We start from the raw sequence: 26,628 nt of genomic DNA, 5'->3' as shown, positions 1-26,628 counted from the left end.
TATGTGCAATGGTCTTGAATTTATAAAGAGCCTGGTGTGCTTTAGGAACTGAAGTAAGAACAGACCACATACCATAATTTGTATTTCCTTCATTTGCTCACTTTAGATTGTCTTCTTCATTAGAATATTTGTTCTCCAAGGACTGGGACACATCTGCCTTCTTCACTCACACTTGTGACAGTGGTTGGTATGGAGTTAGCATTTATTAGACACTGGAGAAAACATTTTAAGTGCCTATTGCATACATAATCACTATCAGTGCCTTATGGGTGAGGACTTTATCTTTCTCCTTTCAGACAAAAGTAAGCTAGGATGCAATGAGTTGCACATGGTACCTTTTTTTTAAAAGAGCATCTGCAAAATTGATAGACAATTGTCAAGTATTTCAAGTATAAAATATAAATGTTATGTTTTGGCTGATCAGTGAGTTTCATGGAATAAAAAAATTCAGTATAATTTGAGTTAACCATTTTATGTCTGTTTAACTGTGCTATGAGGTTCAGATTTTCTTAGGGGATGGGATGGAAATACTACCTGGGATAGTCCTGGTTTATGCCTGTTACCTCTGTGCCCAATCCTATTTCATTGTCTTCTTTCACTCTAAATGTATCCTTGTTTGGACAAAGAATTTTATGGTCACCTTAATTGTTAGCCATTTTTCTGTCCTGCTAGAGCACTCTATAACTCCTATTTCATTCTGTATTAAATAGCTTAAATATAGCTTGAGGTAGATAATTTGCCCCAGCTATGCTCTGTAAGAGAGTGCATATAATATTTTATAATTTACGTGGACTCTTGTATAAATCAAGGGATTGACAACATGGAATGCTTACTTGGATTTAGTAGTACAAAACACTTGGACTTTGTTTCAGAGATGTTTGATTTCTAAGATGTTTTTACCAAAATGCACATATTTTGACAAAATGTTCTTTTTATTCAAAGTCATCTGAATTCTTATGAATGATGAATATTCTTATGAATGAAGAATATTCTTATGAATATTCTTCTGCGATAAATATTAATGATTACATAAAACATTGGTAAATGATTTATCATTTTTAGAATTTATTTTCAAATATGGTAAAACTTTAGACATTTGTATCCCTTTCCCTCTCTTCTCTCAGACAAATATTCATTGAGCACTGTGCTGGAAATGCACTGATGAACAAGAACTAACATGGCCTCTGGCCTCTGGAATTGGCGATCTTTTTTTTTTTTTTTCCTGAGTAAACAGACCAATCAGGATTAGAGGTTTACCCTGTGCTGGGTTGAAAGAGGCTCAGGTGTGGAGTAGGGGGAGTGGCCCAGAGGAAGAGCATATTACATGGTCTACACAGATCAGATCTGTAGAATTCCTACATTTCACTACCCTCTTCTATTTGTAGTGATCTCAAATATTTTTGGTTTGAATATAGGGTGTGTGTGTGTGCGTGTGTGTGTTTATTTTGGAGAATGAGCAATGGAAATTTACTTCTCAGTAAATGCAAGTTTCACTTGAGGTGCTCAGTTCATGAGGCTTTCATGATTTTGCCCTCTAGGCAATGCAGCTAAAACCTTCCTGTCTAAAAGTTTAAAAACAATTGAGGTAGTCCATGATAAGTATAAGTACTTCCCACTGGCTTTCTGGGTGACATAATTGTATAGACTACAATAATGTTGAAAATGAACAGCTTTGACAGATTGACTGTAGCATTTAAATGAGGAAAAAGAAAACTATCCACAAACAGGTATATGCAATAAGTTACAGAATTTGTACTTTCTTCATCTTTAAAGATGTCTAAACATTTGTGTCTCTACTTGTATACTGTCACCCCTAGTAAAGAACTGAATTGTGGCAGCATGTGAGGTATGTGAATTTTGGTCGTGAATCCCTGGTATCTGCCTTTTTTTTTTTTTTTTTTTTAAGTTGATTTATCTTGAGAGCTTGCGCACACATTCAGGAGTGGCAGAGAGAGAATCATAAGCAGGCTCTGCACTGTAAACATAGAGCCCCACACAGGGCTCAGTCCCACGAACCATGAGATCATGACCTGAGCCTAGATTAAGAGTCGGATGCTTAACCAACTGAGCAACCCAGGCACCCCTACTTCTTTTTTAAACTTTATTTAGTAAAATAAATTTTAATATCAGCCTTTGATATGTGCTTCCAAAGTCCATGTTGGTTGAATATGATACGGTTGAACCAAATATCTATTAGGGGACATGGCAGGGGATGACGGTGGTTGAGAGACATTATAACATGGAGCAGTGGCTTTAAAATTTTTGTCAGCCCAGTTACAAAGACAATTGACATTGCTTCTCAATCCCAACACTCCCTCCCCCAAACCAAAGTCATTACTTAGCAAAACTAAGTGGTGGCTGATGTTTTCTTTTTCCTATTTAAAAACAAATGATAGTTCCGACCCCTTAAATTAATTTGATAGCACATTTCATCCTACAGATTGTTTTCGCATTTAGGAGAATTAGAAAGACCCGCGTTCAGGTTCTGGTTTTTGTCAACTGCTCTGTGTAACCTTGATAAAATTACCTAACTTCTCTGAGTTTCAATTTACTCATTAGTTAAAATTGAGGTAATAAAAGTATTAATTTCATAGGTTTGTTATAATGATATAATCTAAGAGAGTGGTTGTGTCAGGTATTTATTTAATTTTTTAATTTTTATTTATTTATTTTTAATGTTTATTTATTTTTGAGAGAGAGAGAGAGAATGAGGAGGGGAGGAGCAGAGAGAGGGAGACCCAGAATCTGAAGCAGGCTCCAAGCTCTGAGCTGTCAGCACAGAACTGGATGCAGGGCTTGAACCCAGTAACCAAACTGTGACATCATGACGTGAACTGAAGTGGGATGCTTAAGCAACTGAGCCACCCAGGTACCCCTGTGCCAGGTATTTAATAAGCATATAATTAATGGCTATTTTGATTGTCTCCAAAGTTTGCAAGCTTAGGGAATTGGGAGTAACAATAATGGTATATCCTATTTAGAGAGAAATTAGTTCAATTTTAGATACGTTAGAATTTGAGGTGTTATAGGTAGCCAGAGAGTTTAGTCCTATTATTTGGAAACAAAACTATACAAAATAGTCTGAAGTTAGCAAACTTTTAAAAATGCCAGCAGAGTACTAGAGCTTCAGGGACTTAACAGTTGAGTCTTTGTTAAAGCTACATGAGGTCTACTTAATTCTATAGCTGTTGAATTTTGCCAGATTTTTGCTAATATTCTCCAAAATTTGAAATGCCGAATCTGTCATTTGTATGACTATTGGCTTAATTAGTAGAGGTAAAGATATGTACCACTGATAGGTAGTTGTGGAAAAAGAAAAGCAAAGGGCTTGGAATTAAACCTGGGTTAGGTGATTCAACTAGGTGGGTAACCCACCAGCTGCCTTAATCTTTATGGTTCAGTTTCTTTATCTACAAAATATTTTTTCAAAAATGTTTTATTCATTTTTGAAAGAGTATGAGCGGGGGGAGGGGGCAGAGAGAGGGAGACACAGAATCTGAAGCAGACTCCAAGATCCAAGCTGTCAGCACAGAGCCCAGTGCAGGGCTTGAACTCACGAACTGTGAGATCATGACCTGAGCCGAAGTCGGATGCTTAACTGACTGAGCCACCCAGGTGCCCCACAAAATACTCTTAGTTCACAAAGTTAGATTGCCAAAGGGACAAATAAGTGTAAGTTTCATTATTTTCCATGGAGATACTTTTAGTAAACATCATTTTTGGCAGAATAAAAAATTAATGATGGCTCTAGATTTTAAGACTGAATCAAGCATACCATTCTTTATAATATAATATCAGGGGATAACATCCTAGAACTTGTCTTTAAGAAGTATGGGTATAGGTAAATGGGAACCTATGAACATCTTGGCACGTTTTATGCAATGATGATGGTTTTAATTTATAAAGAGTACCTTAGGATGTTAAAATGCATTCTTATACCTGATCTTGATACTTGCTAAATCTAATTAGTGTGTGTACAAGATATTATTAGACAAAGTGTTTGTCCAGTATCTTAGATTATAAATAACCCCTGTTCTAGCTCATTTTAAACAATGTAGTATGAATGATGCCAAAAAACAGGCTAGAACATTTTCTTCTCTCCAAGATCTGAGATTTTGTAAACAAGGCTCTGCTTCTAGAGCTAATCTAGGTCATCATAACCTTAAATCTTTTGAGGAGAAATGCCACTAAGTCTCTAGGTACTTATTAATATTTTAATTTTAAGAAACGTTTTAGCTCTTAAAAACACAGTATTTTTGGATTGCTGTTTGGCCACTTAGGTTATTTGTACCATTTCATAATGAATACAAATCACTGGGTAATCATTTTGGCAATAATGATGGCTAGAAATCTCTATGTGAGTGGAAATTAATATAACTTATTATGGCTTAATTTATCCCAGTACTGACCTAACGGTAAAATATTTTGTTTTTTGATAAAAACTGATGTAATGAGAAAGCCCATAAATTTCTTAATTTCCAAAATTGTTAACAATGTTAAATTTTAGCTATTGCTTAGCCTTCATTGCAAATTATTGAACTGTGAAATGTGCTGTTAAATGTTTAACTTTTGTTAAATGACATTTTTTAAGGAGTTTAAAAATATCAGTGTCATAAATCTTGCTTTAGTAGTCAAGATTTAAATTTTATCCTTATTGTTATTAATGTGGTTTACTAGTAACATATTGTCCTTTATTTGTGTTTGTGTGTGTGTGTGTGTGTGTGTGTGTGTACACTTACCTTTTACTAACATCCTGTAGACCTGATGTTTGCAAAGGAAAAGAGGAAACTTAAATTGCTTGAGAGCCAAGTAATGTGGTAGGTGATTTATAATTCTCAATGAAATTATTATTCCCACTTTACAGATGAGGAAATAGACTCAGGTTAAATTAAATAATGTGATAGCACGGCTTGTTAAGGAGAAGGATCTTGAGCTCCTAGGCTCTCTGGCTCTTTTCTATTTTGTCTTGCTGCTTTAAAGGATTATTCCAGTAAGGAGGTTGATTTTTGTGCAAACATGTTTAGTTTATGCTACTATCCCCTAGAAGATCTCCAGGGAAGATGATATTCTAATTGTGTAGAATGTCGTTGTTTTCAAAGTAATTTTATCCTATCCTATTTGATCCTAACAACAAACCAACACTGCAGGCAAAACAGAAAAGAAAAGGGGCGCCTGGTGGCTCAGTGGGTTGAGCATCCGACTTCAGCTCACGTTATGATCTCATACTTGGTGAATTCGAGCCCCGTGTCAGGCTCTCTGCTGTTAGCCTGGAGCCTGCTTCAGATTCTGTGTCTCCTCTCTCTGCCCCTCTCCTGCTTGTGCTCTGTCTCTGTCTCTCTCAAAAATAAATAAATGTAAAAAAAAATTTTTTTTTAAACCAGTAAAGAAAAAAGGATTCCTGACTTAGAAATGAGCAATTTCAGAGAAGTACTTAAGATCACAAAGCTGATTAGAGGTAGAGTTTAAACTACAACCTGGATCTTTGGTTCCTGGTCAGTGTTCTTTTCTATTTCATTTTCTTTCTCTGGATTACATATGTGATCTATGATCATGAAGTAGTGAAGTTTTATAGACTGAACATTTTATTGTGTCTTCATGTAGTGATCACACAATAGCTATAGCCTGGCTCCCTGTTTAGCAGTCAAATCCTGTTGTCCTGTAGTATAAGTAGTCTATCGATGACAGATTTGAGGGGTAATGGGACTGTAATAGTGCTCATTGAATGAGTAATAAATGGAAAATGTTAACTTGAGATTTCTGTAATTGAACTTTATTCTTGTATGATGCCATATTTGCCTTATGGAAATATATATATGTAAGAATGGAAACATATATAAGAAAGGAATTGGGTTTTTTTTAATGTTTTATTTTTGAGAAAAAGCAAGTGAGTGAAGGAGGGGTGTCAGGGGGGAACAGCAGGTCTGAAACAAGCTGTACAGTGACAGCAGTGAGCCCAGTGTGGGGCTCCAACTCACGAACCATGAGATCATGACCCGAGCTAAGGTTGGACACTCAACTGACTGAACCACCCAGGTGCCCCATAAGAAACAAATTGTTAAGGGAAGGATAGCAGTGGTTAAGAGCATGCATGTTAGATTCAGGAAGACCTAAACTTGAATCCTGGCTTTACCCACTTAATTCTAGTTACTTGGGCAGGTAACAAGCCAGTTTTCTCATCTTTGGGGATAACACCTGCCACAGGGTCAAAGGAGACAGGTATGTAAAGAGACTAACACCATGCCTGACCCATGGGCTTACACATATAGAAGCTATTGAATCATTACCTTTAATAAGTTTTTTTTTTTTCTACTAGCAATATATCTTTTTTGCTTAGAAAGTATCTAAGCTGGCATGATTATCTCTGAAGTTTCTTAAAAGGAAATAGTTCCCAATTATTTCTGCTAATGGAGGGCATAGATGATCTGAAACAGTTGATGTTTGAAATTTTTCTACTTTATTTTTAGAATATGTAGTTAAAAGAATTAATGGAAGATCTCCTTTTTAATGTATTTCCTTACATTAGGATAATATAAGCAATTTATATTTTTTGAACTGTCCATTTGTAGAGCACAATTATGACAATGCTACATGAGTTGCAGGGGGAAAAGGGGGCTTTTCATGGTTGGGTGTTGTAAATTGAGAACCTGGAACTAGCACTCCATATAGAATTTTATATTATTAGATTCTTAATTTGTAGACTGTTGAGACCTACAAAGTAGATAACCTGCCATTCTTTTATAGCATACCCATTTATAGCTTTGTGTACTAAGATAAACACAAGTAGGGAAAAGCAAGCATTCTTCAGTTACATAAAGTGCCACTTTGAAATTTATTGGAAAACTGGCACCATAGAAGAAACATTTCACTAAATCTTTGTTAGATTTTACTTTTTAAGGTGGCATGTGTCATGTACATTTTAATTCATTTATAATTACGTGTTTCTGACTAAATTTAATATTTTTATAAGTTTTCTTTGTATGTTAATAGTTTTAGATTATAGAGAATTCCATTAGCCTTTAATTTAAAAGTTTGAGGATTATAACTGAAAGGAAATATTCCAAAATAATTTAGGGATTGTATATTATTTTTCCTTTTTTGAGAGTGATAGAGGTACATTTTGAATTACAAAATTATTCTACCAAAAAAAATTTTTTTTTAACTCTTTTACTGTTTATTTATTTTTGAGAGAGACAGAGATAGAATGTAACTGGGTTAGGGGCAGAGAGAGGGAGACACAGAATCTGAAGCAAGCTCCAGGCTCTGAACTGTCAGCACAGAGCCCAACACGGGGCTCGAACTCACGAGCTATGAGATCATGACCTGAGCTAAAGTCAGATGCTCAACCGACTGAGCCACCCAGGTGCCCTCCCAATTTTTTTTTTTTAACGTTTATTTATTTTTGAGACAGAGATACAGCATGAATGGGGGACGGTCAGAGAGAGAGGGAGACACAGAATCTGAAACAGGCTCCAGGCTCTGAGCTGTCAGCACAGAGCCCGACGCGGGGCTTGAACTCACGGACCACGAGATCATGAACTGAGTCGAAATCAGACGCTTAACTGATTGAGCCACCCAGGCACCCCCAAGTTATTCTACCAAAAATTTAAAAAATTTCCTTTGACTTCTAGATTTATGACTTTGACTTGGGTAAATAAACTTTTAGAGCTGATTTTATTTGAACAATGCAGATAATGATACTTGTTCTATTTACCTCTCATGGTTGTGCAATCAGATCAAACCAAGTATCATATGGGATAGGAATCAGGCATGGTGCTAGATAACCAATAATGTAGACAAACATAGTACTTCTCTTTAAAGCACTTATAGGTGGTGGAGGAGAAGTCATTTTGCAAATAATTATTTAACATTCTATGAACTAAGTACTAAGAAGGAGGTACAGGGAGCCTAAGACTAGTCTTCGATCAGGGAAAGCTGCCCTGTGGAAGAGAGATTTAAACTGAGACTTGCTTATTGAAGGGTTTGTGGAAGACCACTCCTAGCAGAGAGGAATAGTATTTGCAGAAACTCCCAAGTTTTGAAGAAGCTTAGAGGGTCCTTAGTAACCAAAAGTCCAGTCTGGCTGACAGCGTTTTTTAGCCTTCACAATATCCCTGTAAGTTGACTCCATGAAAAAAAAATTTTTTTAAATTATTTTTGAAAGACAGAGAGCCCTACCTAGTCTGGGAGGGGCAGAGAAAGAGAGGGAAACAGAATATGAAGCAGGCTCCAGGCTCTGAGTTGTCAGCACAGAGCCCGATGTGGGGCTTGAACCTACAAACCTTGAGATCATGACCTGTGCTGAAGCTGGATGCTTAACTGACGGAGCCACGCAGGTACCCCAGCTCCATTTTATAAGTAAGAAAACAGAAGCTCAGAGTGGCTTAGTAAAGCCTGTTACTGTTTATAAATGACAGTTTCATGTTTTGAACCCACATTGGTTGGTCTGTCTCCAAACTCCTTGCTCTCTTCTATGCCATTCTTTGTCTGAGTCACTTACCTCACAGGCTTCTTGTGCTCCCAAACACATCTTTCTTCTTGTTATTTTCTCAGAGGGCTTAGCAGTTCTCCCTCTGGCTAATTGCGGAGCCAATGATCAGGTTTTTTCTTTACACTGAGGTAATAATGACATTTAACCCTCACAGGTTGTGTACTTCGTACTCTTACTCGTATACTGTAAAAGTCCTAGAAGCTTTTGCAGGGGTGGAATCTTGTGGACTCTGGGGCTGATTTGAAACTGCAGCGTTGTCTGTGGCCTCTCATTTAAAAATAGCCTCATGTTGCTCATGGGGTGCCTTAATAGAGCCAGCATTTCCATCAGCTTCTGCTCCCTACCCCCAAGACACTCCAGATAAACAAAGATCTGAGTAATAAACAGTGTGCTGCTCCTGTAGCTTCTGCTTTCTCCCACAAACCTCTCTTGATAGAAATCCTTAAGCCACCATTAACAATAATTTTATTGGAATAATGTAAATAAAAAGAGTTTAATTGCTTTTAAGGTTTAAAAAACACTATCCTAGTTTATGTAATGTTCACAGGAAATATTTCTTAAACGGGAATTTTTCGATCCTTCCTATCTGTTTATCTCTTACCATGGGCACTAACTCTCCCACAACATCTTTGTAAGTTGGGGGGGGGGGGGGAGTTGTTGTTCTTAAAGCTTGAGGAGATGATATAGACTGATAACATTGAAGCCCGGTACTTGAAACCTGAAGAAAATCTCCTATGCCCTCAATGTCTCCAGATAATTTTATGATAAAAATAAATGAATTCAGGCTAAATGTCCTTGTTGCTTTTTGTAAAAAGAGACGTTTTAATGCAAATACTTAGTTAAATCTTTATTGTTGAGAGTTTGCTTAGAAACTATTTTTCCTTTTCAGATCTTTTTCTAATTTCTTAACCTTCAATTTTTTTTATCTTCTCAAAAGGCATACTTTTGAGGGGGCTACTTTATGCCCTATCCCATTTTAACTAACAGGTTGTGCTTTTCTAGGACTTTGTGAAGCTTGTTGTAAAGGAATTCTTTGTTCTGGTAAATGGAGGCTGATGTTTTATTCTAATTGTTAAGAGTTTTTATATTTCTTTGTTTTCAGAGGGTTTCTCTTGGTGTAGAACCTGATTTACTTGAAATGTGAAATAATAAATTGATTGCCTCTACCAGCCTTCTTTGTCCTGTTTTATGTGAAATACTGAAATAAATGTTTGCCTTATGAATTTCTCTCTTTTAAAAACACCCAGAGACACCCATTTTAGGGGCGCATGCTAGAATACTTTTGTCATTATTGTTCTACTCCTCTTTCCTTTCAAGTTGCCTAAACACAGCTGAGTTGGTAAGAAGAGCAAAGACAACATGATAGTGCTGCCAAGTAGACAGGAAGCTGTAGTGGACCTAGCAGGCAGGGGCGGCTGAGCACACCCTCCATCCAATCAGCTGTGAGTGCTGTTGCTATGTGCACTCTTACTCTGCTGCCTTTGTGGAAAACCTTACACAGAGGGAAGCGGAATCAGCACCCACTGCTGAACATTTGTTTTAACCACTGCAGACATCTGGATCCCTCAGTTACTGACTGTGTAGCTATTGACAGCCAGAAGGCAACTTCTTTTATACAAGGATTCCAGTATGGTTTTCAGTGGAAACAAAGGGCTTCACAGAGAAGGTGTGTAATGAAGTGTTTTTAACGGCTTTATTTTTAAACTTTGAATTTTGTGTAGCTGTTTACCAGTTGTGGTGTTTGCTTTGCAAAGATTTTTTAATAAATAGGTCTAGAAAAATCTCTCTTTGAAAAACATTGAACTTAGAGAATTTCCTTTAGCTTCATATTTTCTTTGAACAGCATTGCTTAAAAGATTATTAAAATGCTGGTCTGAACAATGAGTAGGAAGAAAAGAAACCAAAATACAATGTGCTCACTTTAACAGGGGGAAAAATGTGATAAAAATGAGAATATAGGGTAAGAGAATGGGAAGTTAGCCAGAAGCATTAACTTTATTTGGGAGCAGGAAGTGTTTTTGAAAAATAAAAGCTGCTAGGGAGAAAGTATTTAAAGTAAGTTACATATTTTTAACTGAATTCATTGTTTCTGAATTTGACAGAGATAGTCAGAATTTAGCTTAGTGATAATTTTGGCATAGTTTAGGAAATTGACGTGCTATCTTTTTATAAAGGATTTCTGAAGATGCTACCTCAAATTGTGCACTCTTGTAATTATTTGATCCATTGACTACTTCTGAGCAGTTCAGATAAAGGATAGTTGTATTAACCAACTGCAAAGTCAGTGTTGTGTTCTATTTAATGTCCAAATGGAAAGTGGGAAAAATAAAGGATGTTGAAGACAACATAACACAAATGGTTAAGATAGTATTTTAAAATTAGAGTAAGCCTCTTAAATGTAATATTTCTATATCTGTCTTAGTTAATGGTGCAAATATAGTAAAACCTTATTAAATTAAGCCTCACTTAATTCAATATTTTAATAATTGAACAGACTATGAGTTGCAGTTTGGTTTTATGGGATCTGGAAAAACCGGTTTCTCCAATTAATTGATTACACGAAAGTTTTATCTTAGATAAAAGTTTTTTGGTTTTTTTCTTTTACATTTTCTCATATAGAGTTTACACAGTTGATTTAACTAATGATTCTTTTAAATTAAAGCAGGAGACTAATTAGCATATTGCCCATTTACGAAGAGTTTTCTTTTAGTTATTCATTTTCACCTGGTTGTGTAACCGGCTCCTCTTTAATTCACTCAGTGATTTATGTCTGATGAATAAAATGGGTATAATATAAGTTTAAAGTTGATATTAAAGCTTTATTTCTCATCTCCATAGGGATTGATTTTGTTGTTAGTCTTCAGGAGGTACCTGTCATTAGGTAGATTTAGCAGTCAGTGTTAGCATAATTTGATAAGTGAGAAGAGACATTTCTTTGAAAAGAATGCAAATATAGCTCATGCTTTGGTGGCCATCACTGATCATTTTTAATTATACATATATTTGTGTTAACGGCTTCAAATAATAGATGCAAATGTATAAAACAAATTATCCTTAAACATTAAAGTGTTTCACACAAACCTGCATGTTGCTGAACTTGAAACAAAACAAAACAAAACTCTGGTATTTCTTAGTTTTTTCATTTTGTTAGGTAGAACCCAAAACTAAAACTTGATAGGAGTTACCATAAAAATTATAGCAAAACGGGGGCAGCTGGCTGGCTTAGTTGGAAGAGTATGTGACTCAGTCTCAGGGTCGTGCGTTCAAGCCCCATGTTGAGTATAGAGATTTCTTAAATAAATAACTTTTAAAAAATTGTAACAAAATAAAGAAAGCTACTATATTCTTCAAAATTGGTGGCCCCACAATATAAAGCACCCATGTACAGAAAAAGAGCTGTGAGGGAGCCAGAGGTTGGGAGGCAGAGGATAATGAGAACCCAGGTTCATTGAATGTAACTCTAACCACATGGAAGCCATTCTCCTTGTTTCTGTTTTCTAGAGCTGTCATTCTCATCAGTTACTAATTTTGTTTTTTAATTATAGAACCACAAAAACCAAAGTTTTCCTTGATCTGCTACCTTTTCCTCTTGGTTTATTTCTTGGGAATTAATAGACTTCCTAAGAGCAGGCTAGTTTCGTTCATGTGCTGTAAAAAATAAAGGAAAGTGGTATTGGCAAGAAAGTTGGGTCTACTGCTGTGTCACACAAAAGCTTTGCCATTGTGTTGCAGGAGGAATAGTCTTGGCAGAATCTCAAATTTTATTCCTGGGCTCAGCACCTAAAGATGTTTTTAATACTGGAACATCTGAAAGTTTCTGTCTAGTATCAAAACCTCAGGGTAGTAACTGATGTTTATACCCTGGTCAAATATAGTAACATTGCAGGAAATTTCAACTCTTTGAATTTATCTATTATTTGACAGTAGTATTTTTGTTGCCTTATTCTATGTCAAATCTTTAAATTGACCATACTCTTGTGTACTTGTAAAATAAAAAAAATAGTTCAGTTCTTATAAATAGTGATTTCTTTTTTTGTTTTGGCCACTTGATAAAGAATAGGAAATAAAAGTACTAATATTTATCAGATACAATGATATAACTGATTTTATTTTAAATAAATTTGTTTATTTTGAAATCATCAGGCAATAATATGTAAACAGTGTCTCATGTACAGTTCTTCAGAAAATTCTGTAATTTAAAACCTCAGAAAAGGGTAACACTATGAGTTTTTCTTTTTTCTCCAGGTGTCCTGTGAAAAATATTTTATTAATAATTCCTACTTCAAATATTACCCAAATATTTGATTCCTATATGTGTGCTTAAGTGCTGTATGACACAATGTTTTTGTTTTGCCTCTTCCTTGCAAAAATACCATTACTTGTTTATGTTCTGAATTCCAGAGAGATTTGTCAAGGGAATAGTCTTGACAACTTTTGTCAGGCATTTTCATATGGCAACAGTGCTGTTGTATATACTATATTGTTTTTCCAAAAGTATAGTAAAAATAAATATATTTTTTTTGAATGTTTATTTTTGAGGCAGAGAGAGAGGGAGCACAAGCAGGGAAGGGGTAGAGAGAGAGGGAAAGGGAGAATCTCAAGCACTGACAGTGCAGAGCCGGACACGAGCTCAATCTCCCGAACTGTGAGATCATGACCTGAGCCAATATCAAGAGTCAGGCTAAATTGACTGAGCCACCCAGGTGCCCCTGCAAATACATATTTTTTTAACCTTCAGATGTTACTGTATCTGAAATCAAAGACCCAAGTTTTAAAAATATAGTTGTTTGCACTATTGCTTGAATCTGATTGTATAATGCTTTGTGCTGAGACTGAATTAAAAGTGGTAGCGTGAGGGGCACCTGGGTGAGTCAGCCGATTGAGAGTTCAATCTCAGCTCAGGTCATGAACTCATGGTTTGTGAGTTCGAGCCCCACATCAGGCTCTCTGCTGTTAGTGCAGAGCCCACTTCGGATCCTCTGTCCCCTTCTCTCTGCCCCTCACCCCTCTGCGTTCTCTGAAAACTAAGCAAACATTTAAAAAAAAAAAAAAAGGGTTGTCAGTACACCCCTTTAAAAACAAAAGTGGTAACATGATTAGTATTGATAAACTGGAAATATTTTCTTGTTCTTTGTTTGCTTGTCTTCTCAATTTTACTCATTCAGAAACTTCTGAACATCAAAGGACTTGAATTATAAAGTTTATGATAAACACAGGGACATTAAAATTATAAATTATAAGAAATAGTCAAGGGGCGCCTGGGTGGCGCAGTCGGTTAAGCGTCCGACTTCAGCCAGGTCACGATCTCACGGTCCGTGAGTTTGAGCCCCGCGTCGGGCTCTGGGCTGATGGCTCAGAGCCTGGAGCCTGTTTCCGATTCTGTGTCTCCCTCTCTCTTTGCCCCTCCCCCGTTCATGCTCTGTCTCTGTCTGTCCCAAAAATAAATAAACGTTGAAAAAATTTAAAAAAAAAAAAAAAAAAAAAGAAATAGTCAAGATGGAGTGGAAAAAAATAAGGCTCATACATAGTTGGACCTCAGATTTTGCTATAAGCTTCTTGTCATCCTGAATATGAAAGAGAAACTCTACTAATCAATTAAATATGTCTGTTATTTGGGGCGCCTGGGTGGCGCAGTCGGTTAAGCGCCCGACTTCAGCCAGGTCACGATCTCGCGGTCCGTGAGTTCGAGCCCCGCATCGGGCTCTGGGCTGATGGCTCAGAGCCTGGAGCTTGTTTCCGATTCTGTGTCTCCCTCTCTCTCTGCCCCTCCCCCGTTCATGCTCTGTCTCTCTCTGTCCCAAAAATAAATAAATGTTGAAAAAAAAAATTAAAAAAAAATGTCTGTTATTTAACATTTTTTTAAAGCTTATTTATTTATTTTGAGTTAGGGGGAGAGAGAGAATCCCAAGTAGGCTCCATGTTGTCAGCACAGAGCCTCATGTGGGGCTCAAGCTTGTGAATCATGAGATTATGACCTGAGCTGAAATCAAGAGTCGAACTCTTAACCAACTGAGCCACTCAGGCATTCCTGTTATTTAACAGGAGTTATTGCTAAGTATTGGCCATTAAAATCTAAGTTGGTTTCTGTTTTGTTAGTATTTTGAGATTTTTTTGTTGTTGTTCAAATTTGGGAGAGCTTGTCTTATCTATTCTATATGATTTGTTATTATTTACCTATGTTCTATTGAGCATGGTTTCACATCTTTGAACAGTAGTTTCCCCATCAGTATTAGGAGGTCCTTAGGGTAATTGTGGAGTTTAAATGAAACAGTGTAAGAAAAGTACTGACCCAAGTAGCACAGAGTTAATACTCAATAACATGTGAGATTTTATAATATACTCATTAAAATTATTCTACATTTTTGGGGCACCTGGGTGACTCAATCGGTTAAGCATCCGACTTCAGCTCAGGTCATGATCTCATAGTCTGTGAGTTCGAGCCCCACGTCGGGCTCTGTGCTGACAGTTCAGACCCTGGAGCCTGCTTCGAATTCTGTGTCTCCCTCTCTCTCTGCCCCTCCCCTGCTCATGCTCTGTCTCTCTCTGTCTTAAAAATAAATAAAACATTAAAAAAAATTTTTTTAGTTATTCTACATTTTTAAGTTCTGAGAATACTAAGTATAGTTTTCTAGACTTTACCCATGAGCTTCACATATGTTGATATACATGTAGTTTTCTCTATTTTCTAATACTTCATGATATAGAAAGTCATGGAAATACTGGTATTTGGGCAGAAGAAAGGGTACTGGTTTCATAGAGAAGTACATGGCTAAATTTCTGAAGAAAGGTAATAGTCAATAAAAGTAAGGAAATAATGGGTAGCAGAGGAAGATAAAGAGGAGAAGGCAGAAAACTGATGATGTTATCTTGGGGGGGGTGTGTGTGCATGTGTGTGCATGTACATACACATAAGTGTCCACAGATGCTGAGCTAATGCTAAATCCACTGGGGATTTGTTTACTGGGAAGTAACTTGTTTCTGATTTTTGTTTTGAATCCCTCAGCTAGGATTAGGCTAAGGGTGACCTTGTATTTGCCACCCACATTAATGACAAGGGATAAGCCAGTGGCCTGGGAACCAGAAATTAAATATCATCACATACATGATGAATGTAACTGTATTGAAATATAAAAACTTTCAGAAAAGAAAAGCTGGTGGTGTAGGGCTAAATTTTAAAAACTCAAACATCTAAGCCGAAATGTTCAGAAACTACTCTTTAGTCATTTTAACAAGTACACAAGATTTCAACTGACCACATTATTTTCGTTGCTTTGAGCAGTCATAATTTAACAGTATTTTGGGAGAGAGGTATAATCTGAGTTCCCATCCTGGTTTTCATATTTTCATCAAGTGCCAAGATTTTGTGATTCCTATATATACTTCTATTATTTAGCTCTCGAATTTGCTGAAGATACAGTTTACCTTATTGAGAATTAGAGAACAAGCAAATGTAAAGAAAAGATCTTTTTTCAAGTGTACTCCATTTTATTACTGTTAATATATTCAATAGTACTGCCCAACTAGCTTCTGCTTTGGGTCCAGAGACTGTTCTGCAACAGATGAAGAGGATAGGAGAACCATTTTAGAAATAAGTATCCTGGTTTACCCAATTGCATTGCATTGGCATATTTTGTGGGGTGGGTGGATGGGGGGATACATACTTTAAATCACTTTTCTCAAGAAATCCACACAGAAAAGGAACAAAAGAGAGATTTCTCTGTGTCAGTATTTCTCAGTTTGGGGTACTGACCCTTTTGAGAATCTGCTTAAAATTGTCAGTCCCCTTGCTAGGAAAAAAAAACAAAAAGCAAAACACCACATCTATGCATATACACACTTGATTTTGTGGAAAATATCCAGAGGTTCATAAATTCTCTTAGGTTAAGAAATCTTGTTGAACATATCTTGGTTTTAGACAAAACATAAAACCATTAATTTTTATTTATTTTTTTTTATTTTTTTTTTCAACGTTTATTTATTTTTGGGACAGAGAGAGACAGAGCATGAACAGGGGAGGGGCAGAGAGAGAGGGAGACACAGAATCGGAAACAGGCTCCAGGCTCTGAGCCATCAGCCCAGAGCCTGACGCGGGGCTCGAACTCCCGGACTGCGAGATCGTGACCTGGCTGAAGTCGGATGCTTAACCGACTGCGCCACCCAGGCGCCCCAAACCATTAATTTTTTAAAGAGTGAGTTTTAAGATAGACTGGATAGGAGTATAAGATATGTATACAAGCAAAGTGTGAAGTAGTGACCTGGAGCACTGTTTTGTAGCTTCTAAAAAAAAATGGTAAAATGTTCCAACATGTACTCCATACATTAGTGCTCTTGCAGATAGGTTTTCCCTGGGGAGTCCCCCTTATTCCTATTGCTGACTCCTATATTTTGGTTGGGCTTCTGATAGAGAACCTTGCACAAAATGACCAGACCTGGAATGCAATGTTGAGATCCCCGGGACCTACATGCCATCTCCGAGTTGTAGACTGATATTACAGGAGACCTAGAAGACACCTTCTTTGGCCTTAGGCTACCACTTGGACTTTCCCCCAGAAATAATTCTGCACTGGAGATGGAGACTGCTATGGATGTCACCTAGTTCTTTCATTATTCAAGCAGAACCAAGCAGAACTGATTTTACTGTATGTGCTCAAGTTTCTCAACTCTTAATTAAAAAAAAAAAATTCTCTATTCTATCCACTTTTTATTTCTGCTGTTTTAGGTTTCACACATGCAAACACACAGTGGAAAATATGAATGTTGAGAATACTTAGAAGAAATAGGGGTCATGCCTGTGGGAAGGAGGTTGAAAGGACAGAGTGTATTTCTGGGGACCAGCCTATGTTGTAACTATATTCCCATGAGGTAAAAATGTTAAGACTAAATTAGGTTAAGCTTGAGTATAATTTGAGAAAGTTACGTGCCAGTTATCTGGGATTTGTAAAGCTAGAACAGAACAAAACAGCACTGGAATAGTGGATTGTTGCTTTTTTAGCACAGGGTCACCTGAGTGTATAGCTAAATCTAGAATTTGTGGTTTTAAGAGACAGTACTTTGCTTCCTTCTGTGACACTGTTTTCTCATCTTTTCATCCTATGGTTCTTTCTGGAGTATGGAGTGATAATGCCATATAATCAGGAATATTCGCACAAAGGACAATGAAGAGGACAATATTTCCTACTTGAGGATTTTTCGGGCCCTGAAACAGTGATGAGTTAGGTCTAAATGGTTTATGCAGAACACTGAGAAATGAAATTACATAGGGTTAGTGCAGGTAAGAAGGAAATGAATTATATTGGTGTAGCTCTAAGTTTGTGCCCATGCATCCGTGATGGTGTGACTTAAAAGCACGACTGTGGCAGCTTGGACTTTAAGGAAGCAGGACAAATGGAAATTTCCTCAATAACACTGACTAGTTTTAATTCTTACATTTTAAATATCAAGTCCTCTGGGAGCTTTCTCTGATGTCCAAGATTGAGTTTCTTAACCATTCCCTAGCACCCTAATTTACCCGTGTTACCTTTTATCATATCACCATGAATTAGGCTTAGCTATATCATCTCCATCAGACTGCCCTCTACTTGAAGGCGGCACAACAGCTTGATCTCCCATTGCCTTGGGGAGAAGAGCGAGGTTTCACTGATGTTTTTGACAGGTAGATACTTCTCTTTTACCTTCTAGCCAGTCTTTAAAATTACTTAAAATTTAGTTTTCTTTTCTAGAGCTGAAGCTCCTCCATACTTGCCATATAAGCAGCCAGTAGATTGTTATGATGATTTCTCTCTATAATCCCTTAAAAGGGAAAATTACAATAATCAGTATGGAAATTAGAACTCAGAAAATGCTTTCTCACTCTCTCTAGGCTAGAGGTTTAGCTATTACCTAACCCAATTTCATTATTTTAAAAACAAATGTTTCCTTGTTCCATTTAAGAGAATTCTATTGGGGTGCTTGGCTGGGTCAGTAGGTAGAATATGCAACTCTTGATCTTAGGGTTGTGAGTTCAAACCCCATGTTGGGTGTAGAGTTTACTTAAACAATTATGTTGATAAAGGGCATTTCAAACAATAAAACTATTTTGGTGAGAAAGAGCAGGAACTAGGCCCCTGTTGACTAAATTAAGACCTGCTATGGGAAGTGAAGAAAGTTAAGGAGATTATAATTAGATTTAGTGCAATGTTTCAGGTGATACATTTGTAGAATTTTATTTCTAACTTTGGCTTTTTAAATATGAAAAAATAGAAAACCTGTTGGGAATTAAAATATCAAACCCAAGAGAAGAATAAAATAATTATCTGAAGAGGGTAACAGCAAGCTTTATTCACTTTAATCAGAAATAAGCTGAAATATGAAGAAAATAAGACATAATGGAACATTGACCACTCATTATTTCAACAGGTGTTCCAGTGCTTGTTCATGCCAAGCAGCTAGGCCAAGCAACAGGACCATCTTGTTCTGGTGGAGCCTAATGGGTTAGAAGAGAGATGCAAATAATTTAATTTTCTTTGTGTTAGGTTTTAGGAAGGGAAAGTGTAAGGTGCAATAAACTCTTATAAATAAAAGAATAAAAAGGGGCACCTGATGGCTCAGTTGGTTAAGTGACTGATTTCGGCTCAGGTCATGATGTCAGGGTTCTTGAGTTCGACCTCCACATTGGGCTCTCTGCTGTCAGCATGGGGCCTGCTTCAGATTCTGCTTTGGATCCTTGGTCTCCCTCCCTCCCTCTCTTTCTCAAAGTCAAATCAACTTTAAAAAATAAAATAAATAAAAAACCATGAAAGAGTATAATGGGATCAAATGAGATGGACAACACCTAATGATGAAATATGTGTTTAAACTGCAATAGAGATCACCTCATTATTTTATTTTTTTAATGTTTATTTGAGAGAGAGACAGAGTTGGGGAGGGGCAGTGCGAGAGGGGGACAGAGGATCCAAAGCGGGTTCTGTGGTGCCTGCTAACCAACTGAGCCAAGCCACCCAGGTGCCCCAAGATGAAATCATTATTTTATACCCTATTTACTTATTCATTTAATGTATTTTTCCAGTATAATTAACATACAGTGTTATGTTAGTCTCAAGTGTACAATATGGTAATTCAGCAACTCTATACATTACTCAGTGCTCATCACAGTAAAGCATATTCTTAATCCCCTTTACCTGTTTCACCGACCCCTCACCCTGTGCCCCCCCTTTTTTTTTAATCTGTAGAACTTTTTAGAGTAGTAAGTTCTGCCTAGTGTGGGGCTTCAACTTATGACCCCAAGATTAAGAGTCACATCCTGTCCCAAGAGAGCCAGTAGGCACCCCAATCTGTAGAAATTTGATTAGGTGGTAGAGTTAAAATTTTAACTCCATCTGAGTAGAAATTATGTTAGAAAATGTAATGAAAAAAAATTCATGCACAAGAGCAGCAAATATAATCTTGGATGAACTCAATAGAAAATTTTAAGACTTTTATGAAGAAAATTTAAAAAGTCTGCCAAAGAAAGTTTTAAAAGGCTTGCATAGGGGCGCCTGGGTGGCTTGGTCGGTTAAGCGTCCGACTCGGCTCAGGTCATGATTTCACGGTCTGTGAATTCGAGCCCTGCGTCAGGCTCTGTGCTGACAGCTCAGAGCCTGGAGCCTGATTCAGATTCTGTATCTCCCTCTCTCTCTGCCCCTCCCCTGTTCATGCTCTGTCTGTCTCTGTCTCAAAAATAAATAAACGTTAAAAAAAATTTTTTTTAAAGGCTTGCATAAATGGTGAGATTTTAATATTTAATATGCAGTTTTTAAAAAGTTGAAGTGATTGTTGAGTTATAATTTGGGGGAATCATTGATAATTAGTGAGGTATGTGAAGACCAGAAAGGCAGTAGGTATGTTAGGAGAGTTGGAGTGCTCCCCTGATGCACAAAAGGATGAATCACACCTCATTATCACAAAGTTTTTCTATGGTAAGGCTTTAAAAATATTGGCCTTGTAGGAAAGAAGGATTGAAACAACTCAGGTAGAGCTATGAGAGGAGTGCTGGAAACCGGAGGAATTCTAAGTGATTCATTAAAATATAGAGGATGGGATATCTTGAGGAGGCTCTAGGAGAGAATGAGTAGATCAGTTTGGCCAGAGTATTGAGTGCTTAAAGGCAGTAATGAGAGAAGTGAAAAAAGGTAGGTAGGGTTCTTTTTCACCTCATCTCTCATGACTCTCCTTTATGCATCCAGTACACCAGCCAAACTGGGAAAGGTAAGGGACCAAGTATGGGAGGTTGTTAATAGAAACAGCCCTTACCACTGATGGCTTACTGAGGACAAGAGAAAGAGAGGAGGCATAGATGATTGTAAGATTTCAAATCACAAAATGCAAAAATAACTGTGCTTGGGAAAAGTTTTTTACTCTACCAGCAACCCCATCACTGTTTTTAGTTTGTGGTTGACTAGATGTGCCAGGATCAGTCTGTGCTTATGGCCAAAGTGGTACTAACAATAAATGGGATGGTAGTATTCTGTGATTCCAAAAATTGCACAAGTAGAATCAGATATTGTTTAAAGTGGAAGGGGACATCTAGTTTCACAAACTTTCATTTTACAAGTGAGTTTGCTGAGGGTTACAGATTTTAATTGACCTTTCCCAAGGTCTTGGGGCTGTCCAGCTCTTTTGGCTTCTAGTGTGTGGAGTTTTCATACTTTTTGCAAGTTGCTACAACGTTTTTATCATTAGATTTTGGTTTTGAGAGATCTAGGAATTTCTAGATCTATTTCAAGTATAAATGTTATTAAGATCTGTTATTTAGGTATCAAAATTTAGGGAAAAGATCTAAGTTAAACGTGGAATGAAAGCAGATTGGCAAATTTATTTTCTAAACAGATGATTTTGGAAAAATACAACAAATAATTGCTTGATCATAATAGCTATGTTCAATTGACTACAGTTCTAATTGTGTGTGAATTGGCTGAACTAAAGCCAGTTTAATCTGGTTCAAGGAAATATTCTGTACTTGCCTGACTGAAGTTGACGATAATGACCACAGAGTCATCCAATAAAACATTAATTAAAAGCATTACATTAGCATTAAATCCTACTGCTTGATCATTATCTTTATCAAAGGATATTGTCTTTGGCAGAGGTACCATTTTAAAGGGGATAGAACAATATGAAACTTCCTTTGTGAAAAAAAATTAGAAGAGAGTATTGTTTCTGTTCTCCCCACCCTTATAGGGAGGTGATATCCTTACAATAGCCACTTACAATTAAACTGTAATTTTCCATCCTAAAGAATTGATCTCCCACATTTGCACAGAGGTTAATGAATGAATCCACTTGAACAAATAAATGGTTACAAGGGTGGCATTGTCTGCCTGTTTCAACTGGTTGAATCACTAGAGGAACCGGTGGGTATTCTTTCTTGGTGCTATTACATCATCTCATTTTCTTTCTGGCAAACTATCATTCTCATAGACTTCTGGTCCATTGCCCCCTTTTGAAGAATTGGCAATTTCCCACTTTTATGGAACATGGTTTCTACCCTTCTCATCATTGCTCTTTCAAATGATAGATAAGCTTCCCAGTCTGATTGAGGTAGAAGCAAGTGGAGAGGGTGGGGAAGGACCCCATTAGTTGGGCTGTGGGTTACCATTCACACACACTGAAGTCAGTTTTCAGGTTAGTACCTTACGGTGGTGATTGCCAAAGGCTGATCCTCAGACCCATGCTAGTCTAACATTAGCTTTTCATTTGTCCATGGCAAAGGTAGCAGCAGCCTTTCTCAAGAGGGACTTGGTTTTCTGTGATCATGCCTTCCAAATTTTTGTAATTAAATGCCTTTTCTGAAGTGATGGTGAAAGTAAAAGGTAATACTTTTTTTTTTCTAAATTGCTCTTACTTAAGAAGTGAAATATTGGGGCGCCTGGGTGGCGCAGTCGGTTAAGCGTCCGACTTCAGCCAGGTCACGATCTCGCGGTCCGTGAGTTCGAGCCCCGCGTCGGGCTCTGGGCTGATGGCTCAGAGCCTGGAGCCTGTTTCCGATTCTGTGTCTCCCTCTCTCTCTGCCCCTCCCCCGTTCATGCTCTGTCTCTCTCTGTCCCAAAAATAAATAAACGTTGAAAAAAAAAATTTAAAAAAAAAAAAAAAGAAGTGAAATATTTAGCAGGGGCAACTGGGTGGCTCATTGGGTTAAGTGTCCGACTCTTGATCTTGGCTCAGGTCATGATCTCATAGTTCATAGGATTGAGCCCCTTTTTGGGCTCTGTGCTGGCAGCACTGAGCCTCCCTCTCTCTCTCTCTCCCTCCCACCCTCCCTCCCTATCTCCCCTCTCCGTCTCCCCCCTCTCAATCAATCAATAAACTTAAAAAAAGTTTTTTAGTAGTAAAGGTCCTTCGTAAGGAGCTTTAGCAAGCTTATTTTAGCAAACTTAAGCAAACTTTAGCAAGGTTTAAGAAAATTTTTTTATTGTTTTTAATACCGGTCTTTAAGTTTATACATTATTGAACAAAATTATGAATATAAAGTATATGTTGCTGTTTAACTTAATGGACTTTATCATATATTTTCCTATATCATACAATTATTTTAATGGCTGTAGGATATTTCACCAAGTTGACATCACTGAAACCATTTTCTGTAGGTAAACTAAAAAAAAAATTTAGGGGCACCTGGGTGGCTCAGTTGGTTGAGCATCTGCCTCTTTGGGCTTGAACTCCCAAACATACCATGAACCATAAGATCATGACCTGAGTTGAAGTCAGATGCTTACCTAACTAAACCACCCAGGCGCTCTTAGACTCTTGAAAATTTCTGAGACACTTGAGCTTATTAAGTATCAGTAGAACTAGGTTTTATATGATAGTGTTTATTGCATGCCAGACACTGTGTTCAACATAACATACTGTTACCTCATGAAATTGGTGGTGCTATGAGATAGATATTACCTCCAGTTTTCAGGAGGTTACTAGCAGATAGTAACTAGCAGCAGAACCCGGACTCAAATTATCTGTTAATCATAAAACTATAAATATCCAGTCTTTGCACCCCATTATTGCACTATAAATTTACTTTAACCAATCATTATTAAACATATTTTAATGGAAGTAGTTTTTACTTTGATTAGAAATAAATAAGCATTGGGGCACCTGGGTGGTTCAGTTGGTTAAGCATCTGACTTCGGCTCAGGTCATGTTCTCACAGTCCGTGAGTTCGAGCCCCGCGTCGGGCTCTGTGCTGACAGCTCAGAGCCTGGAGCCTGCTTCAGATTCTGTGTCTCCCTCTCTCTCTGACCCTCCCCCATTCATGCTCTGTGTCTCTCTGTCTCAAAAATAAATAAACATTAAAAAATAAATAAGCATAAAGTATGAATGCAGTTTATATGAATACCTGCACTATAGCTATGTCTTTCCCCCCCTTCATTTAAGAAGTTTGTTGGATATAGGCACCAGGGTGGCTCAGTCAGTTGAGTGTCCAACTGGTTAGGGTGGTGATCTCATGGTCCATGGGTTCGAACCCCACATCGGGCTCTGTGCTGCCATCTCAGAGCCTGGAGCCTGCTGCAAATTCTGTGTCTCCATCTCTCTCTGACTCTCCCCTGCTCTCACACACACTCTCTCTCTCTCAAAAATAAACAAACATTAAAACAATGAAAAAAAAAGGAAGGGGCGCCTGGGTCTCTTAAAGTGTCTGACTTCGGCTCAGGTCATGATCTCACAGTTGGTGGGTTCGAGCCTCACATTGGGCTTGATGCTGACAACTCAGAGCCTGGAACTTGCTTTGGATTCTGTGACTCCCTCTATTTCTCTCTCTCTCTCTCTCTCTCTCTCTCTCTGCCTCTCCCCTGCTCGCATTTGTGCTCTCTCTCAAAAATAAACATTAAAAAAATTTGTTTTAATTTTTAAAAATTTAAAAATCCAAACTTTGTTGGGTAAATGATTTCATTCTTCAAGGTTGGTTTGCTTTTCAGAAGGGGCTGAGAAAGCATTCAATTAGCTCATTTAGAAAGAACGGGATTTTCTTCCGTGTAGGCTCCGTGCTCTCAGCACGATGTGAAGCTGGATCCCATGAACCATGCGTGACCTGAGTCAAAATCAAGAGTCAGACGCTTAAGCAACTGAGCCACTCAGGCACCCCTCAAGCTATTTTCTATAGATAAGTCCTTTTATAAACAGAAATCCAACAGGCATTGAATTAATATTTCCCAGACTGCTGTATTTACAGACTGCTGAAAGCCATCATTGTACAATATATTCTACTGCTCATTAGGGACTCTTATTCTGGCATGGTCTCAAAATGTAGAATTTAATATATAGAGATATTACTAGTGTAATCCAGGGGAATGTTGTTCAAAAAACATAGCATCAGAGGTTATATGAGAGACAAGGTTATTGTCCATAGACTTTGAGAATGTCAGTTATTATAAGAGTGGTTTTCCCTCACTTAACAATTTTTTTACTTGTGATGCAAATCCAATAATGAATAATGTCACAGAGACAGCATTTCTCCCTTCTTCCATTAACCTGTTTTCTCCAGGCCCTGAGGAATTCTAAACTATGTTAATTTAAGTTTGTACAGAAGGCTTTTTCTTTTTTTTTGGTTCTAGAACAGTAAAGACTCTTGAGCTTTGATACTTTTTATTTTTGGTTGTGAAGTTCCCCTCTATGATTTTTGGTTTTTTTCTTCATAATTCATGCTTCCTGAGGGAACATCTTAAGTATAATTTTAAGATAAGTGAGTATATTATTTTCATTATTGATTTTTATTTTTTAACTGCAAAATTAAAAATATTTTGGGGGCATTTTATAAAAGGTAAATTTTTTTAATTAGTAACTTTATTTGTTTAGAACAGCTTTCATTTCACAGCAAAACTGAGCACAAAGTACAGCGTTCCCATATATGCCATGTCCCCACAGATGTACAACTTCCCCCACTATCCATGCCACCCATGCCACAGTGGTACATTTATTACAATCATTGAACCTGTGTTGACATATCACCACCACACAAAGTCCATATACATTAGAGTTCACTCTTGGTGAATAAAGATATATATTTTTTTCTGGCATTTTATAGGAGGTAAATATTTTTGAACGTGGTTATTTTAACTAAAAATAAGTAATATACATTGAAAAATGGTATGCTTTTTGGCAATCCTTTTCCAGATGCTTTTTTGCTCTTAAAAAATTTCTTTTGCACTCAAGGGACATTCTAAAGTAAAAAATGGCATTTCTTTGAGGGATTTATTTTACACGGTTATCTATCAAATCAAATCAAAACAATTTTTTATAAGCCTTCTCAACCTGATAAAGGACGTCTATGAAAATTCTATACTTAACATCACACTTAATGGTAAAATATTGAACACTTCTTGCTAAGATCAGAAAGAAGGCATGCACTCTAGCCACTTCTATACTGCATTGTATACCTAGCCATTGCCATAAGGTAAGAAAAAGAAATTGGCATTAAAAACTGGAAAGAAGGAAGCAAAATTCTATTTGCATTGACATACTTTTTTCTATATTTTATATAGAAAACCCTAATATAAAGCATATAGGAATGAATGAGCTAAGCTCTGTCTTCAAGAAGTTCAGTGGCTAGTAGCTTTAATACCAATACATACCATAAATATCTGCCTGAGGAAGTAAGGAGCTTTCACCTGTGCCTCTGTTATATGATTTTTAAACTTATTCTTAAGTAATAAGAATTTGGGCTTTAAATTGTAAGTAATGGAACCATTATGGAGATTTAAGCCATTTATAGCCATTTAAGCCAAATATAATCACATTTATATTTTACTCTTGGTCCTTTTAATACAGGCAGCATTTATATTTTAGATAGGATTCTAACAAGGGGGATGGGGCTAGATGGGAAGGGTAAGAGACTAGTTGCAGGAAGATTCATCACAGAGCTATTGTAATTATTCATGCAAGAGATCATGGCCTTAGTAGTTTTGGCAGAGGTCATAAAGTGAGGAAGAAAGTGGCTGGAGCTATTTAGGAAGTATAATTTATTAGACTGAATTACCCAAGTTTTTGGCTTGGGCAATTGAGCATGGATAACGTAAGACTATATAGAGAACTCAAGAAGGAAGAACAAATTTGTCATTGGAAGAACATGGTAGGAGGGAGTAGGATATAATGTTGTACTTAGTGAATTCTAAATGGATTTATCATTATTTTTA

At 37.1% G+C, this 26,628-nt stretch overlaps 1 protein-coding gene and 1 long non-coding RNA gene across 12 annotated transcripts in view; both read left to right on the top strand.

Moving 5' to 3' along the window:
• ATOSA (atos homolog A) overlaps positions 1–26,628 on the top strand; it is a 116,865-nt gene that overhangs the window by 41,727 nt on the left and 48,510 nt on the right. For 2 of the 11 annotated variants that reach the window (XR_015252656.1, XM_086710721.1), the window contains exon 1: positions 7,042–10,154. The exons of 5 other annotated variants lie outside the window; for them this stretch is intronic. Coding sequence is in view for 4 of the 6 variants with exons in the window: in XM_086710721.1 (XP_086566847.1) it covers positions 10,118–10,154 (37 nt within the window). In the remaining 2 variants the exon portion in view is untranslated. Of the gene's footprint in view, positions 1–7,038; positions 10,155–26,628 lie in introns of those variants that run through there. 4 more of the 11 variants (XM_086710714.1, XM_086710713.1, XR_015252655.1 and 1 more) reach the window with 3 other exon arrangements.
• LOC147580227 (uncharacterized) lies at positions 20,193–24,105 on the top strand. Its single transcript, XR_015252654.1, has 2 exons — positions 20,193–22,353; positions 22,599–24,105. It is a non-coding gene; the product is annotated as an uncharacterized LOC147580227 (long non-coding RNA).

Source organism: Puma concolor, chromosome B3 (assembly GCF_028749965.1).
Source record: "Puma concolor isolate L17-30 chromosome B3, mPumCon1.1.hap2, whole genome shotgun sequence".
NCBI lineage: Eukaryota > Metazoa > Chordata > Mammalia > Carnivora > Felidae > Puma > Puma concolor.
The sequence above is the reverse complement of the archived record's forward strand: the minus strand, read 5'-3'. Positions and strand labels throughout refer to the sequence as shown.